This window comes from Accipiter gentilis, chromosome 26 (assembly GCF_929443795.1).
Source record: "Accipiter gentilis chromosome 26, bAccGen1.1, whole genome shotgun sequence".
In the NCBI taxonomy this organism is placed as follows: domain Eukaryota; kingdom Metazoa; phylum Chordata; class Aves; order Accipitriformes; family Accipitridae; genus Astur; species Astur gentilis.
Window position 1 is genome coordinate 10489661 of NC_064905.1, and position 16648 is coordinate 10506308.

A 16648-nucleotide genomic window follows, 5' to 3' on the forward strand; every position below is an offset into this window, starting at 1 on the left:
GTTCTGAATACTCTCCACAAAAGCCTCATCACATTTCTCACTTCAAATAAACAAGAGAGGATGTCAACCTGGGCAAGCAGCAAGACAGAGGAAAAGCAAACAGTTGGGACTGCTTTGTAGCTGGTAAGTGCAGACACTTGGCTCAGATGCAACCCAGATCCCACCCAGGAGTCCATACCAGCACGTGCCTCTGAGGCCAGCCTGAGAAGCTCTGGAAGTGTTTGTTCCACTGTGATTTCCTTTGGCTATCAAGTGCAAGAGCTTCCAGGAGGAATGTCTCACCGTGCTTGTCTGCAGAAGACCTTGACAAAGATTCCTAGAAACAGCCATTCCTGGAAAAGAGAGCAATGCGAAGGGAGAGACCTTCTTTCCCACAAAGGACTGAAATGGCCTAGAGCTTTCTTGATGGCATCAGGTATGGACTCTCCACTCACAGGTTCTATGAACTTCAAGTTTGATCCACAACTGGGAGCTAGCTGCTGTCTCTCCCAGCTATCTCAGTGCAGACTGATTTTAAAAATCTGGTTTAGTTTGATAACTGACCACTTGCAAATAAATTACACCCTGATATGCTGGGTACCACAGGTCTCTCATTTTCCCTGCCACTGACTGAGGAAACTGGTCCAAGAACTGTGAGGGGTAAAAAGAAGAAAAGGAAAGCTCCAGGGGAAAACAGAGAGAGAAAGCCAGCGGCACCGCAATGATACTGCTTTTGGTGTCCTGGTTCAAGGGTCAGCACCATCAGCTAAGTTCTTTAGACTAGAAAATAAGCCATGAAGCTGCATATCAAAATGGATGACAAACTAAGAGCCGTATTGGAAATAAAACTTACTGCCCAGACATACTTGGAAACAACCAAAGGCCTGGAGAGCAGAAATTCGATAAAACAGAGTAGAAACACAGGATCAGTTTGAGGGTTTAAAAGCCTAGTGAGGAAGAAAGGCTGGGCATGTCAGTAATATCATGTGGCCCTATATGTAAAGTTTTGAGACAAGCGAAGAAGAAAGAGGTAAGATGCCTGCACCCAGCACCTTGGATACACCTAGAAAATGACACTGCAAACATGATGATCTTTTCAAGTGTCAGAGGAGGGACCGACCAAGCATAGAGGCACAAGGCTCAAAAAAAAGACAACAGAATACAACAACCATTTGGTTTTGTGGGTAGTTTGTTCCAAGTCAGAATAGGGAAACTGGCCCCCAACCCAGGGTCAGCAGTAGTGCTGAGCAGCCAGGCTGCTCGTCCAGGGGTAACCAGGGAAACATGTTCCCATTGGGCTTAAATTCTCTGCTTAGGGGTCTGCAAGGCTGTTGCAAATGCGGTAGCACCTGCCAATCACAAAGCACTGAAAATCTTAATTAGTGACATTTCTGGAAAGCTGGTGCAGTGCATTTTAACAGGATGAGTACAGAAAGTTAGTTTGTTTTGTGATTAATTTTCTGGCTATTTAAACTTTGTTACTAACTTCAATGGGTATTTCAGGTGAGGGATGCTATTATCTGAATTGGTTTACAGCTTTGAGCTGCAGTGAAAACTTCTGGTTACGGTGTGTCACCAAGAGTAATTCTAAACAGATCATCATGTTGCTGCAAGAATACAGCATCAACAAGAGCTTTGAGCATGGCTTACAGGGAAAAGTATAAGCAATACAAAAACACTAGGTGCCTGCATTGGACTAGACCCAGATCTGCTGGGCTCAGGAAAGCATACTGAACAGTAGCTGAATTGCAAGAAATAAAACCCCCATGTTTCATTGTAGCTGCCAGCTCTGCCTGAGAATCACATCCCCGTTATGGCCCATAAAAATGGAAATTGCAAATAATGGCAGTAATGGGACCAAATCTATTCCAGCTGCTTGGGAATGGAGAAAAAAAAATTTGCATTCTTCCAGTCTAGCATGGCCCAAAATACCACAAAATCAGTTTAATACCCAAAGAAGTAAGGCAGTCTATTAATTTTCCAGGGATGTCTACCAGCAAAGAGGAGGTTCATATCTTGATGCACAAGCCCCAAAGAAGCTTCTCTGGCAGAGGCCTCCCACTGTCTCCTTTCCACAGAGCAACTCAAAATCTGTCTGAAGTCCTGTGACATCCTCTACTTACCCCAGTTGTCCAAATATCAGCGCCCCTGGCTGAGTCTGCTCAGAAACATGTCACAGCTCTTGGGCAGATTCCTCACCATTCAGCTCTCAGTCCTGAGAACTTCTTGACTAAATTAACACGAACTAGGTCTTTCCTGCCTATCTTCTTTTGTTGGATTTATTTATTCTCCTATTACACTCCCTGTTGAGTAGACAACAGCCTGTTTGCAGGTAAGTTCTCAGAGCACTCAGGAAGTTCATGAGAAGAGCAAGCCCTGAACAGGTCTCCAGACTAGTGAGCAATGAGCTGGCCCATCACCACAGCCCTATGCTCTCACTGAGGAAAGAAGACTTTGGAAAGAGCTAGACTTTGTATTTTCAGGTAGGTCCTGGCCTTTAAGGCAAAGTTGAACAGAACTAAAATGCCAATAGGTATAACTGTGGAGATACAGACATGGAAAAAAAATGATCATCTGAGCTCTACAAGCCAACTGGGAGCTTGGGTGATTTTCCAGCCTAAGGAACTGGGGACTAAGTGAAGTAAACTATTTACAGATATTTGACATCTGGAACTGACTTATTTTAAAACAACTCAGTCATCAGGACATGCTCTTGCCCAGCACTATAACCACTGGAGTCTGCTTTTACCTCTATCTGTACCCTGCTGGAGCAGTGACCCAATATTCCCACGGGGAGGGCGCTTGGGCTGGGAAAGTTACGTAGTGAATGAACAAGTAGATACTGTCTGCACTGCAGCTTGGGGGGCACTGGAAAAGCAAGGAAAATGTCTGTGCCTACTTTTAGGTAGAAATACTCTGTGCCTATACACAGAGCCAAAGTTAGAGATGAACTGTAAGTGCCCAACCTAGAGAGGGGTGACAGAAGACAGATATGACCCCAAAAACCAGCCACGATACGTCTCCTCTGCTCTCCTGTATGCATGAGCTCATGTGCCCCGGGAAGGGAAGGGCCCTGCTCGATTCACTCTCTCTCCTTCACTCTGACCCATCAACAGACGGATAGCCAGATATTTAACAGCATCCTGCTCACCCCATCCCATCCCTCACTAGCAGCAAGCAGAGCCCTTTTCTTTCTCCTTCACTCCTCTCTGAGCTTACAGCAACGCCTATGTGCAGTCGAAAGGTCAGCTGCTGGCCCATTTATCACAGGTACACCAGCACAGAGCCAGAAACCTGGCTTCTGTCCCCAACAGCCCTTTCCAATGTTGATATTCTGTTTCTAATGGTTTTTTTCAGCAAGGATGCCTTTTTTTTTTTTTTTTTTTTTTTTTTGTTAAAGTTTCCAGATTTACTGTTCCTCAAATATGAGAAATAGAAGGGGACCTGGCAAGTGTGAGGTCAAATTCTCCCTGCAGTCCAGGCATCATATGGTGGGAAGGACCTGAGTTGCATAAGGCTGTATTAAGCTTTCAAAGATTCCACAGAGAGCAGAAACTGCATCAACTGCAAAGTCACCTGCAACAGGCAGACCCTTCACCTCTCCACCTCCTATGCACGTGCTTAAAGGTAGAGTAGTTTGCCCTCCAGTTGGTTTGTACCGAGGGATTCAAGCACAAGAGCTGAAATTGCCTCTTTTCAAGTCCTTTTGCAAATGTGAGCCCAACAGTTCACAGCACTAATGGCACTTTGTCTCCCCGTGAGATGAGGAGGAACCCATTGCTTTGCTATATTTTTCAGCATGCCTCAAGTTGGGGTTTTTCTTTTTGCTTATTTTTTTTTAATAACCTGCCCTACAATGGATTCTCCCCCAAACAGCCAAAGACTCCCTGAAAGCTTCGTCTCCACAGGGCTCCTGTCCATCAGATGGCAAAGCCTGTGTTCAGACAATGGCCACTTTTACCTAACTTTCTGACTTTTGGAGGTTGAGGCTGCTGCTCAGAGGACACAAGATGGCAAGTCCTCAGTTAACAGATGGGGCAAGGCAGTAAGTTCAGCCAGAAACTGAGGTTCAGACCTCTGACTGTTTGCCAGACCAGGGAGTCACATCATTGATGATTCATCGTCACTGTACAGTAGGGGCAAATAAATAGTGGAAAGACTGAACTAGGTGTCCTGGGTTCAGCTGGGATAGAGTTAATTTTTACAGGAACCTGGGAGGTGGGGGCATAGCCGGGGCAGCTGACCTGAACTAGCCCAGGAGCTATTCCATACCATGGGACATCCTGCCCAGTATATAAATGGGGAGCGGGCCGGGGGGTGGTCTCGGTTTTCGGTGGGGGAAGTGGCGGAGCGTCGGGTCCCGGGTGGTGAGCAGTTGCACTGTGCATCACTCTTTTTGTATACTTTTTTTCATTAGTGCCGTTGTTGTTGTTGTAATCTCTTTTGTGTTTGTCCCAGTAAACTGCCTTTATCTCAACCCTCGAGGTTCCAGTTTCTTTTCCTTTTCTCTCCTCCGTCTCCTCCCCATCCCACCGGAGGGGGGCGGAGGAGTGAGCGAGCGGCTGCGTGGTCCTTTGTTATCGGCCGGGCTGAAACCACGACACTAGGTAAGAAGAGGAGCACATTTCTTATCTGCATCATAGATGCACTCTGCTCCAGGGTAATAGTCTATCAACAGTCATTTATACTACCCGATAGCAAGTCCTAGACACCATGGCCAAGCAAATAGCACAAAACGTTTTGCTGCGGCACCTTTCATATCCGACATAGTAGAAATGCTCTTTCGCAAGCAGTCAATGGCTTGTTCTGCAGCTGCACACACTATTACAGCAGGATCTGGAGTAGGTAACAGCTCACCACAGCTATCAGCATCACAGCCCTATTCTGAAGGCAGCATTCCCAGAAGAGATGTCTACCCAGGACCTTGGGACTGTCTTGCTGCACTTCTCCAAAAGCAACCCAGGGGATTTTAACTCACTGAGAGGAGAGCAAAAGCCATTAGATTTCCACCTACAGCCAATACCTTTTGGTTTTGAGAGACAAAATGTCTGTTGAGAACATTGTGTCTGTTCTCTGAGGAAACACAGCTCTGTCAATATGACTCACGTTGCCCTACTAACCTTCACACAGCTAATCCAGTCCTGTGTCTGCTGCACAGCTCCAGTTTTACAGCAGTCCTGTCTCTGAAGACACCCTAATACCCCCTCCCACCTTCCTTACTCACAACCTCTGAGCATGGCTGACTCAAGAAATTCCAAACATGGAGACAAATTGAATTTTGGCAGCCTAATGCTGAGGGTCAGCCCTGAAAAGTCAAGGAGAGTGTCCTGGAAAGCCCATGGTGCTGCAGCTGCCAGCCTTGCCCTCCCAGGCAGCTGGTGTGGGCAAAAGCTGGCAACAAGGTCCAGCCCATTTTCCTGCTCTGGGCAATCTGCTGCTTTCTAGGGCAGCTGCCCATTTTTGCCAAGCCCTAGAGCCAGGTCTGCCCCAGGATATCCCAGGGTTTGGGACTGTTTTAAGAGCTTTCCACAGCCTCTTCCAGATCTTCACTAGCTGCCACTCTGTGCAGAGACACTGAAGCTAAAGAAAGGATGTGCTGAAAGACACCAAAAGTTAAGTTTTATGGCCCAGCTCTTTGTCAAGGGCATTTTCATCTGCGGAGATTCCTCAGGGCACGCTAATAAAAGCAGAGTGAAACATCACAGAAGTGCATGACAGCTTTACCTCTCCGGGGGGGCTGAGCACCCAGAGACAAATGGGGGAGCTGCCCCTCTGCCTCTGCACCCTCTAACTTATTTCAGAGAGTATATATGTCTCACTTGCTCCACAGCTGCCGTAAGGGAGCACACTATTAATTTGCAGAAGCTGGAGCCAGGCTTAAAAATTCCATTAATTAAGTGTTGGTGGAGGTGTTTGGAAAGACGTTCCAATAAATATAGTGCTATAAAGTGTTTCCCTAGAAACTGAGAAAAAAGTTGAACAATATGAAAAGTACCCAGGCTGATAACAGCTATCGCTCCTGCTGAGAGGTGCCTGGGCTGTAAGGAGCATTTGGCAGAGATAACTTCTTTTGCAGGGCTTTTTTGGCTACTGACGGTTTTTGGCTGGTAACACAAAAATATGAAAGTGAACCTCTACACCGTGCCTTGCTTCCCTGTGCCCTCCTGCTTCACCTCTCTTCTTGCATCCAGTGTTGGCAGGTGGGAAATTCTCTGCAAAGTCTATGGCTGCAGAGGCAGAAATGCCCCTGTGCATTTTAGCGCTCCCAGCCTGTGGACTCCTTCCCAGGTGCCCCTGCTGTGCCCGACCACCCCAGCACCCCCAGGCACGCAGAGACTAAACCCTACAAACCCAACAACCGGCTGACTTTCAAATGGCTACTTATAAAATGGTTCATTTTGTTCAACAGCACAGCTTATATATGGTCGTATCTACAGCTGATGTAAATCCATACTGTTAGGTTTTGCCTTGTAAGGGATCTGTAGGGTTTTACTTCGCTCTTTTTTGTCACTGTGTGTTCTGCCTGCCATTATCCTCAGGGGAAAGTGCACTCATCCACATCAGCTCAGCAAGCAGAACAGGACATTATATCACTTGTATACCAAGGGATGAAAACACTCAGCTCTCATCTACGTGCTCCTCTGATTGCTGCACCATTCCTGCCTGGGGGATGCAGGCGAAGAAGACAAGGCTCTGTAGAAAATCTTCTCAATCAGTATGTCTGTCTCCACAGAAATGCATGAGCAAATACCTTTCTGGATGGATGCTGCAGGTGTTACAGGAGGATTAGAGTTGATCTTCCCTTAGAAAGGGGACTAGGAAAAGATGAGTGCGCTAGGCCAATTCTGGCCTGTTAAATGACATTTTAGCCTAGTATTTCTCACCTAAACAGAAATGTGATCGAAGAAGTTGAGATAAACAATGATTTAATGACTCAAACTGTAGAAGCTGGAGAGGTTTTGAAAAGAGCTTGTATATATAAGAATAAACACTTACATTGCAACCTGCTGGAGGAATCTTAAGCTGTTTGCTTGCCACAAATCCCCACTGGCAAGGCATTCAGAGCACACAAACTCTTTCCTAAAACCCTTCCGTTTTCTACACTTTAGGTCATTAAATCAGATGCTTATTTTTTTCCAACCATTCAGTACAACCTCCCCCTTGCCCAAACAGCATCCCCCAAAACCAAAAGCCTTGCTTTCAGCCCAGTTTTCTGCCTGTGCTGCCTCACAGCTCAGATCTTGGCCCCCTCGGTGCTCACTGCTGGCTGCCAGTGTCCTAAAAACGCAGGGAGCCCAGGGACCAAGGGCACACATCGAATCCTCTCCTTGGCCATCCCTTCGCTACTTCTGGGGCTTCAGGTATGGAGCTCTGGGTCCCTCTCTCTCCCACCGTTGGCTATTGCTCCTGCTTCCCCCCCAGGTTTGGATGGGGACAGGAGACCTAAGACCTTCTCTGCCTCTTTCTGCAGTCAGCCATCCTGCTGGTGTACCAGCTTTAGGTAATGAACCCGTCTCAGAGCCAGCCATCGACAGCACCGCTTCTTGCGGTCCATGGAGAAAGGAACTTCTTGGGCCAACACAGCAACGCTCCAGATTTGGGGCTCACTCAAACATACAACTTGATGCAAGAGGGCATATCATCGAGAAGGTCTGTTGTCAGAAATAACGTTCACTATGCTTCTGTATGAGGACTTTGGCAACAGCAGCTTGGTTAAATAATGGAATATTTTCTTTACTTCCAAACAAACACAACTAATTCAACCAATTTGATTCCTTGTTCCTTCACCTTGCCTCTCATTTCTCAAAGTCAAGACAAGATTAATGAACCCCACACAGTACTGCTGGAGGGCTCTGCGTTTTTCAGAGTACTTTGAGCCACAAAAATACCTTCAGCAACAAACTGAGAAAACTAAAGCTGGTAAAGCCAAGTTTGGGAGCAATTAACATCAATCTAAAATTCAGCTGTTTCGGGGGCTCAGCTTAAAAATAAAAGGCAATTACTGTTGTGACAAACTGAAATAATACTTTGTTTCTCCATGGTTGATTTAGCAAAAGGAGTCTGCCTTCACCAATAGCTACAACAAAAAGGCTTATATAAAAGCTATTTACTTGCACTGAACAGTCTCGTGATTTTTTTTCAAAAGCTTATTTCTCATAAGCATAATAGCCTTTCCCCAACACCTGAGGAGGGAAGAAACTTTTGTGCAGTGTAAAGTACACAGAACAGCCCTGCCCACACTCAGAAGTACCCATTCAAAGAGCAGAGGTTTCTCCTTGGTGCCCAAGAGCGTGAGAAGCGCTCCAGCCAGCAGAACCACAGTTCTGCTCACCCGGTCCTGGCTGTAAATGCCAGGCAGCTGCTCTTCCACTTCTCCCCTCCCAGGTATGGACGTGAAGAGTAACAAGGGCTGCTAGTGCTGGAGCTTGTATGGGACTCCAGCTGTCACAGTGGGAAGAATCAGTCTTGAAGATTTGCCCAAGGACCTACAAAGAGTTTGGTGTAAGAACTGGAAAACAACCTAGTTCTCAAAGCCAGAGCACAGCCTCTTGGGCTAAAATGGTAACAAATGTTTAAAAAGCTGCCTGAAACACAATTGTGTGGTCAGTATTTAGCATACAATAGTAGGGTCCTCGGCCAATGGAAACATCAGCCAGCACATGAAGATCAGTTTGCAGCTTCTGAGAAATGTTCAGATTGCCTCTCATTAGCAACTGCAACTTCCCAACCTGTTTTACTGTTGTAAACCACACCAGAGCCTGCCTGTGCCAAAGCTCTTTCAAAAAGCTTGAGCCAATGGTTTTCAAACTGTGTCAGCAGAGCACCTCCGAGCAGTTAGCTGAATAAAGCATTTGAGCACGCTGCAGCTCCAGGATGGTGAGAGATGTGCAGAGCTGCATCATGAAGAGTCCTCTATGGTGCCTGGTCAACTAAAATTGAGGCAGCCCCAGAGCTAGAAATGCTGCCATGCAGCACCCATAGCAATGGCATGAATGAATGAACAATGAGTGCTGAAGCTCAAAAAAGGGAAAATGGACATGAATGGCCAACCACGCCATTCAGAACTGGCATAGATTTGAGTCACCTCTGCTCCCAGCAATGTAAAGGAGCCAGATTAACTGCTACAAGATAAGGAGGGACCAGCATGGCAACGGGAAGCTTTACTTCATTCCTGGCTAGAGGGAATGCTCTGTAGTGAGATGATCAAAGTCTTACTAAAGATCAAGGAAGGCTTTAACGGTCTTTAATAAGGCCATTGCTCACGCCCTGTGCACAGCACCTTTGCAACCTACATGGCAAGTGCCCAAGAGAAGCAGAGTGCTCCCTGCTTGCGCCTCTCCAAGATGCTCAGCAAGGTCTGCAGGTGCCATTCTTGGTATGCGGAAGCTCCTCTCACAGTTTTCATGGGCAGAGTTATTATGTACCTACTCACAGCCTGTAAGAGCCAACTGCCTTGTTTGTACACAGAAAAACAAGAGTCCATGGACTGCCAGGTGACTTCTGTACACACAAACTATGCCCGTTTTAGCTGGTAATTTGGCACAATGGGAGTAGATCGAAACAGTTGGTACTGTGGCCCCTATATGTGCACTCTATGCAGGACATGGGGGAATATTTTGGATTAGATTTAGCCCAGTCTCCCTGCCTGAATTTCCCCACCATGCCTGAATGTGGAAGCTGCATGGTTTGAGCCCATGCTTCAAAGCCTTTAGTCCTCATTGTGGACTGCAGAGTGTGTAGTGCAGAGCTGATAGTGTAATGTCTTCCAAGAGGAATGTAGTTCACAAGTTCCCTTGCTAAGTGCTATGTCATCTAAACTGATATACCACATGTGGGGATAACTGGGGGATTCACCTTACTGCTGTTCTGCACTGAAATGCAAGTGTAGGCACAGTAAAACAAACTGCAGCAAAGCCATCTTTGTGCATATTTTCCTCTTGTGCCCAGAGAGATTCAGCCTTTTCCCACTTTCTCCAAGGCTGTCAAAATCATTGTGTTTGTATGAAAGTGAAATTTTCTAATACACCAAAAGCCAGAAAAACTGAAAAAGAGAAGTGCAAACACATTTTGAAAGTTTGTACAAATTTACAAGAACCACAGGCAAACACCTTGCCATGAGCAGGCAGGGCAGCAGCCTGCTTGCTAAAACCCTTGCACCGGGTCCGGCTCCAAACAGAAGATTCAAAGTGGTACATCGCAACCTTCAGGTGGAGGAAGAGGTTTGTGCCACTGAGGGTAGCAGTGAAGGCATTCGCAGGAGCTCCCACCCTTTGGCCAGAAGGCAGCAGCAGCAAACAGCCTACAGTTCACTACATGCATGCTGTGCTAGAGCAGGTCAGTGGGAAGGACCACCGTACTCTTGTTTGTAGTGTGCTCAACTAATATTTTTATAAAGTTGTTGGAAATGAAGAGAATAAAGGGAACGGCGTTTTTTCCCATACTCTAACCAATTCAAGGGTTCGAGTTTTGATTCCAAACCACTTGACAGTATCTCATTAACCTACTGCCTATAATAAATGCACCCAATAACAATCACCGTGTCACATGAAATTAAAAAATTCTATAAAGTACAAATTGGAAATACTTGCAAGGCCATTTATTTTTCTACTCTAGAATTAGAGAAAATGAGGTCTGCCACCCCCCTCGGCTGTGATAAATACAAGTCCCAAAGCAGACAGTCTAAAATTTCCAGGAAAGTCTAACCTCACACTGAAGCCTTTGCAAAATTCATAAGCAAATTTTTCCACAGAAATTAAACATTTGGACAGTTGAATGTGCCTGCAATGCTTTGGGTAGCTACAGAGATGTAAACCCGCTCATTACTTGGCATTCCCTAGGGCACCTCCTCAAAACCTGTCGAGGGCAGGAGGCCTGCACCCATGCCCATCCCAGCTGGCTGGCGCAGGACAACTGCAGCACTTGTTGCTCTGAACCAAAAAACAGCATGATGTTTCCACAGGGCTCAGCTCTAAACAAAGTCAAACTGTCCCTCTCTCCTCCCATCCTGCTGTTGTCCCCATATTGTCAAAGCGTCTCCCATTTCCCCCAGCTTTGCTCCTCTTCCTGTACAAACTTCCCACTGGAGCATCCCTGAGCTCCGCAGGGATGGGGAGGGGGAACTCAGGTGCTCCCATCTCTCAGGCTCACCACGCGCAGCTCTGGAAAACAACACGGGGAAGCCCCTGGTTTCAACAGAAAACATTCAGTATTTCACATCTTGGCAAAAAAGCTGAAATCAGGGCAGATAAAGGAGAAACATTAGCTACTTACTGGTAGTTGACAAGCAAGGGTCTCAAAACCAAAAATTCATGGTTTGGAAAAGCATGGAGTCAAAATGTGCCTACCACAAAGTCTGTTTATGCAACCAATCACACAAAATGAAGGACTGCCTTAGTCCAGCTCAGAAAGATCCCCTAGGAACAAAAGAATAAAATAATTCCTGAAGTATAATGAAGTGAGATGTGACCATAGTGTTTGATCAAAACAGCTGGGGAACGGTGAATCAATATTGATTCAGGAGAGCTTTCAAATTCCCATGGATTTTCATTCATCAGATTCCCAGGAATACCTTGTGTTGCCTCTTTTAACATCTAAATGGGAAGCTGGATGAAATAATTCACCAAACAAGAATCTCCCCCTCAGAGATTCTTCCACTGCCACCAGGGTCACCAGCCAGTCACACTAACCAGTCTCCAGGAGAAAGCAGTCTCTTGAGGGACTCTTTCCAAAAAAACCTTCCCTAGGCCTGTGCAATGGGCATTTTCTGCAGCAAGCTGACCGAAGAAAACCCCCCAGCTCTGCCCACGCTCCAGCACCCCTGAAGTGCCCCGAGCCCCCTTCCTTGCTCCCAGGCACTTCCCATTGCATTCAGACTACATCACATATTGGAAAGTATCACAAGTAGGAAGAGAAAGCCTAATTCTGATAGGAATCAGTTTTATTTGGGTTTGGTTTGGGGGGGCTGGAGGAAGGGTGGGGTTTTGGCTGGGGTTTTTTGGAGCAGGATTAGGGCTGATAAGAATTACAGTAAAATTCAAAATTAGGAAGAAACAGATAATGATCTGTGGGTTGCTACAAATAGTGAATTACAAAACTCCAACAGATCACTTCAAAACATCCACACTTGGTCAGACCTATTCAGTGACTGTCTCCACCAGTGGCAAATAGCATGTTACTGAAAAGAAAATATATGAGTTAGGTAAACAAAATGTCACACTTCCCTCCTGGTATAGCCTCCCTGTGCCCAGGCAGTTGTGGTTCAGGCACTCGCTGAGGCAGTTTCTCTGTGCCCCTTGGTGTTTATGAACTGACAGATTTTTCCTTCTATGAATGGCGAAATGTATAGTGGGGAATAGTGAGAAACAGAAGATTTTTTCCTAGTGTTTTTAGAGGAAGGAAAAGATTGTAGGGAAAATTGCCTGGTGTCAGCACCTTAATTCCCTTTACAGAGAAAGAGCAGTAGCCTACGCATTTAACTACACTTCTGGTATTAAAAAGGCAAGATAAATTTCATTAAGCAAAACACATTACCTCTCCGCATTGATTACCGGGTTATAAATGTGACCTGCTAAGTATGCATTAAAGCAGCAACCTGGAGTTGCTGGTGACTTTCCTGACACTTGAGTAGGTGAATGAAGACCAGAGATGTTCTCTCTGATAGTATAGCACTTTGAGAAGGCTCATTAAGAATAGAAATTGTCTTTGAAAATGTATCATCTTGCTTTGTGCATGCAACTGGAGAGAGTGGGTTGTGGCTTGCACAGAGGCACATCCCAACCTGAAAGCCCAAGAGCTAGAAAGCTGTGAGAACAGGGTGGCATGACAGGATCCCCTTTGAGGTGTAAGACCCTGTTCCCCTTTTCTGTGTTGCGTTTCCTCCCGATTTCTGTTCAGTAACTCCGTAGGGAAAGGTTTCCTGGAAGACCAGAGCACATACATTTGATCTGTCTCTGTCAGAGCAATTTTCTCCAAAAGACATTTCCTCATGTACTTGCTACTTGAGTGTCCAGGCAGGGGAAAGGTAAAGAATCCCTCCCCAAAATAAAAACCTGAGACATCAAAAAGATACACCCTGTGTGGATTTTAAGAAAACTCTTTGCGGAAATGTACACCTCTCATTGCAACTGGAATATTGCTTCCTCCTCTGTCTGGGCCAGCAACATGGCTTTGGTCAGAAGTTTGATGTCCTTGTGTGAAGTGGGTTTGGTGGGTGTTAGTTCAGCTCCCCACACAGTTCAGCACCACCGGCAGCCGGGCAAGTCAAAAGGCCAAGAAACAAAAGGTACAAATCCCAGTCCTTCAGAAAGACCCTGCAAATCACACCTGAGGGAGAATGGCAGAGCTGATGCTAGCCCTGTGTCCCAGGGACAACCACAAACAGGATCTCCAGCTTTTTTGAACAATTTCTGTTGGCATCACATTTCCAGGATCAAAACGATCCATGTTGAAATTTGCCTCTCACTGATACCAGTAGCGTGCCCAGGGGTTTGAAATGACTTCAGAGATGTCATTTATTTTGCTTGACCCACTATAAGGCATCAGAGATGAGGTTGTAAGTTTTTAGACCATTACACCAAAAAGAAAAAAAACTAGGATCGGACTTTCGGCAAGCACAGATGGGCTTGTGCCTGGTCTTTGATGGGGCCCTATCCATCCTACTGCAAGGAAGTCCTTGTCTTGGCTATGCCACATCTGATATTTACACAAATAACAGGGTGACACTACATCATCATGGAACCCCCAGGAAACCCTGAATCAGGCATTGCTGCATGAGCAGAGACCTTCATCTACAGGCAAACAGAAAATACCACCCTGCAGCTTTGCAAACACACCATACAGCCCCTGCCCCCGGCAGCTCACCGGCTGGATGAGACGCGGTATAGGAGCCGTTTAGTTTATCCTACCTCACATTAACATCAAGTTCTTCCATCACAGGCGATAGGCATAGGTAGCTGGGAGTTCAATGTCCATAGAAGAGACCTCGTCCTGCAGTGGAGAGAGTTAGAAAGGACAGTTATAAATTAAAGGATCTCTCATGGGTGCATGTTTACCCCAGTGAAGACACCCATACACTGCGTTTTGCCTCTCTGGCCTGGCTCCTCTTGAAAACAGAAGCTATCTAGGCATGTCAAAATGAAGACATACCACTGCATAGAGCTGTCATAACACAATTTTCTGTTATCTACCCTGACATATTTTTATCTCGCAACACTAAGGTGCATGCCTGGAGGCACGAAATCAAGCTGAAGCGATAGACAACCCTTCGTGGTTGTGTATACACCACCCACTCATGCATAACCTAGGGCTAACAGTGCTTCAGGGTCCCAGTGGGACACTGGCTCTACTGAAAAGAACAAAAAAATTCCCCCTTTTATGAGCTTCCAGGTCTTCACCTGGAAGCTAAGATCAACCTTTAATCCACTCCATGATCATCGCTTCTCCTGGGAACTTCTGGGATTTGGTTTCCCAGAGGATTGTTTCAACTGCAGCAAGGTAGTAAACTACTGTAAGGACTGCTACACTGGCACAGAGAAAAGACTCTTCTGGACAAATATTTGGTTTCCATAGGGGTGAGGAGAAGCTGCATAGGCAGAAGTCATATGAGACCATGCATAGGATACAGATCACATCTAAGACTGTATCTGTCGCAGTCCTCTGCGGACATCTTGTGTCACTTGTTGAAAAATGCCATTCTGTGTAGTGCTGCCTCATATAGTAGCAGCTCCTTCCCTCTAATTACCACAAATGAGTTAGTAGGAAAATAATTTTAAAAGACAAACCCAAAGCATTATACTAGTGCGCACAGCATACCATGCTGTAGCCAGTGAGTTCTGGGTGCTGGTGTGGGAAGGGACACACACAGAAATACCCTTAGTCAATCCATCCTCTCCTTCTGCAAGTTAAAACTCCAAATGACCTCAGAGAGATCTATCTATATATATTACCAAAGACTCTCACAGCTGAAATAGTCTTATTTCTAGAAATAAATGCCAGCAACAGAAATTACTAATACAGGCACCATTCTCAAGACTTGTTCTCCAAGACCAACTTTTTATGAAGTTTATGAAAAAATGTAATGTTGCAATTCTGGTGACACCAAGGAGCTGCACACTGATATAAATGACCTCTTTCCGCCTATGCTTACATTCAAAATTACATGCAACAGCATGCACACATGTAAACTGTACCGGACCCAAGAATTTTCATGGTAACTTCCAAACTTTCAAAGTTACAAAAAGCAGTTTAAATACAATCAACTGAAGAACGCTTGCAAAACCTGGCTGGGAAAACACAAGCAAGAATGCTTGGTAAATTGGTTTCTGTTTTTACACAAAATTAAAACATTGACTTACCACTAAATTAAAATAGGTTTCCTGTGACACTATATTGTACAGCCTTATGAATACTTAATAGCAGCACTGTAATTACAAAGAACTAAATGATTTGCAGCTCAAGTTAAAATAAATGTACTTACTCCCAGTAACACTGATATAAATATTAATGGGATTTTTAATTCTATCAAAATTCCATCATGACTCCAAAGAAATGAATGCACCATCTTAATAAAGAATTTGTGGGTTTGCTGCTGTTAATCCAGTGGAAAAAATAGGATAAGTTTCTGAGCACTTCAGACTGTTTATTGTCCCTTGCATTGTGTCTCTAGAGAACCAAGGATAATGCCACCACTATGGTGCTATTAATAACAACTCAAATGCAAAAAATGCCACTGTGGTTACTTGGCTTCAAAGAAAAGATTGTAATAATACTGACTCAGACTTCCTAGATATGATGCCAGGTTTGCACCGCAAATGAACGCCCACTACCCAAGCCTGGTTTAGTGTTTACCAGAATTAGTACTTCAGCAGGTATAGACTGTACATAGTTGTGCAAGCAAAACTTACTCAAGTCAAAAGGCTGTTTTTATCCGAGGGTGGAAACCTTCAGAATTTGGCCACTATTTACAGCTTAAGCCTTCAACCGATGTTTCTAAGGGCACTCTGGTGACTTAAATGACTACTGCTGTATTTCACAAATATAAGGGTGAGAAGTCTAGAGTTTCTGATCAAGTCACCTCTGTGTTGCTAAGACCTGACCCCGATCTTTAATTTGAGGCGGGAGGGGGAGCTCTCCTGTGCTCCTTCTCTGGATTTCTTCCACAGAACAAAACTCTTTGCAAGCTGCAGGGACAGCTGCCTGTCAAAGATGCAGGAAGAATATCCTGGAAGATGGTCTGGGGGATGTGAAAATACAATCAATAGTCTCTGAGCTCAAACAGACAGAAAGAAACCTAATTATTTCATCTCCAAAGAGGTTTAAGTAACCACTTACTTCAAATCATTTGTTTGGCAAATAGGTTAAATTATTTTCAGTTAATTCAGATGCAATTCTATCAGAATAGGTCTGATATGGTGCTTTGTTTCAAAGGAGACGGGAACCCCTTCTTCCCTGTCATTTTAAAAAGGATAAATATGAACGAAAGAGAACACTCTATAAACTGCAGTCAAAACACATGAGATCTTGACCCATCTCCTCTGCCTGCCAGCATAGTTTGTGAGCACTGGTTAAAACTGGTTGTCATCTCAGTTTACCATGGAGGCACAAAGAGGTTGACTAAACCCCACCAAGATTCGGAACAGGGCAGAAACAGCCCCTGGACATAAGATATAGA

At 45.2% G+C, this 16648-nt stretch overlaps 1 protein-coding gene across 3 annotated transcripts in view; it reads right to left on the reverse strand.

The window, feature by feature from the left end:
• HTR4 (5-hydroxytryptamine receptor 4) overlaps positions 1 to 16648 on the reverse strand; it is a 145868-nt gene that overhangs the window by 88987 nt on the left and 40233 nt on the right. For all 3 annotated transcript variants that reach the window (XM_049829154.1, XM_049829155.1, XM_049829156.1), the window contains exon 2: positions 13884 to 13965. In XM_049829154.1, the coding sequence (XP_049685111.1) occupies positions 13884 to 13909 (26 nt within the window). In that variant the 5' untranslated portion in view covers positions 13910 to 13965. The remainder of the gene's footprint in view (positions 1 to 13883; positions 13966 to 16648) is intronic.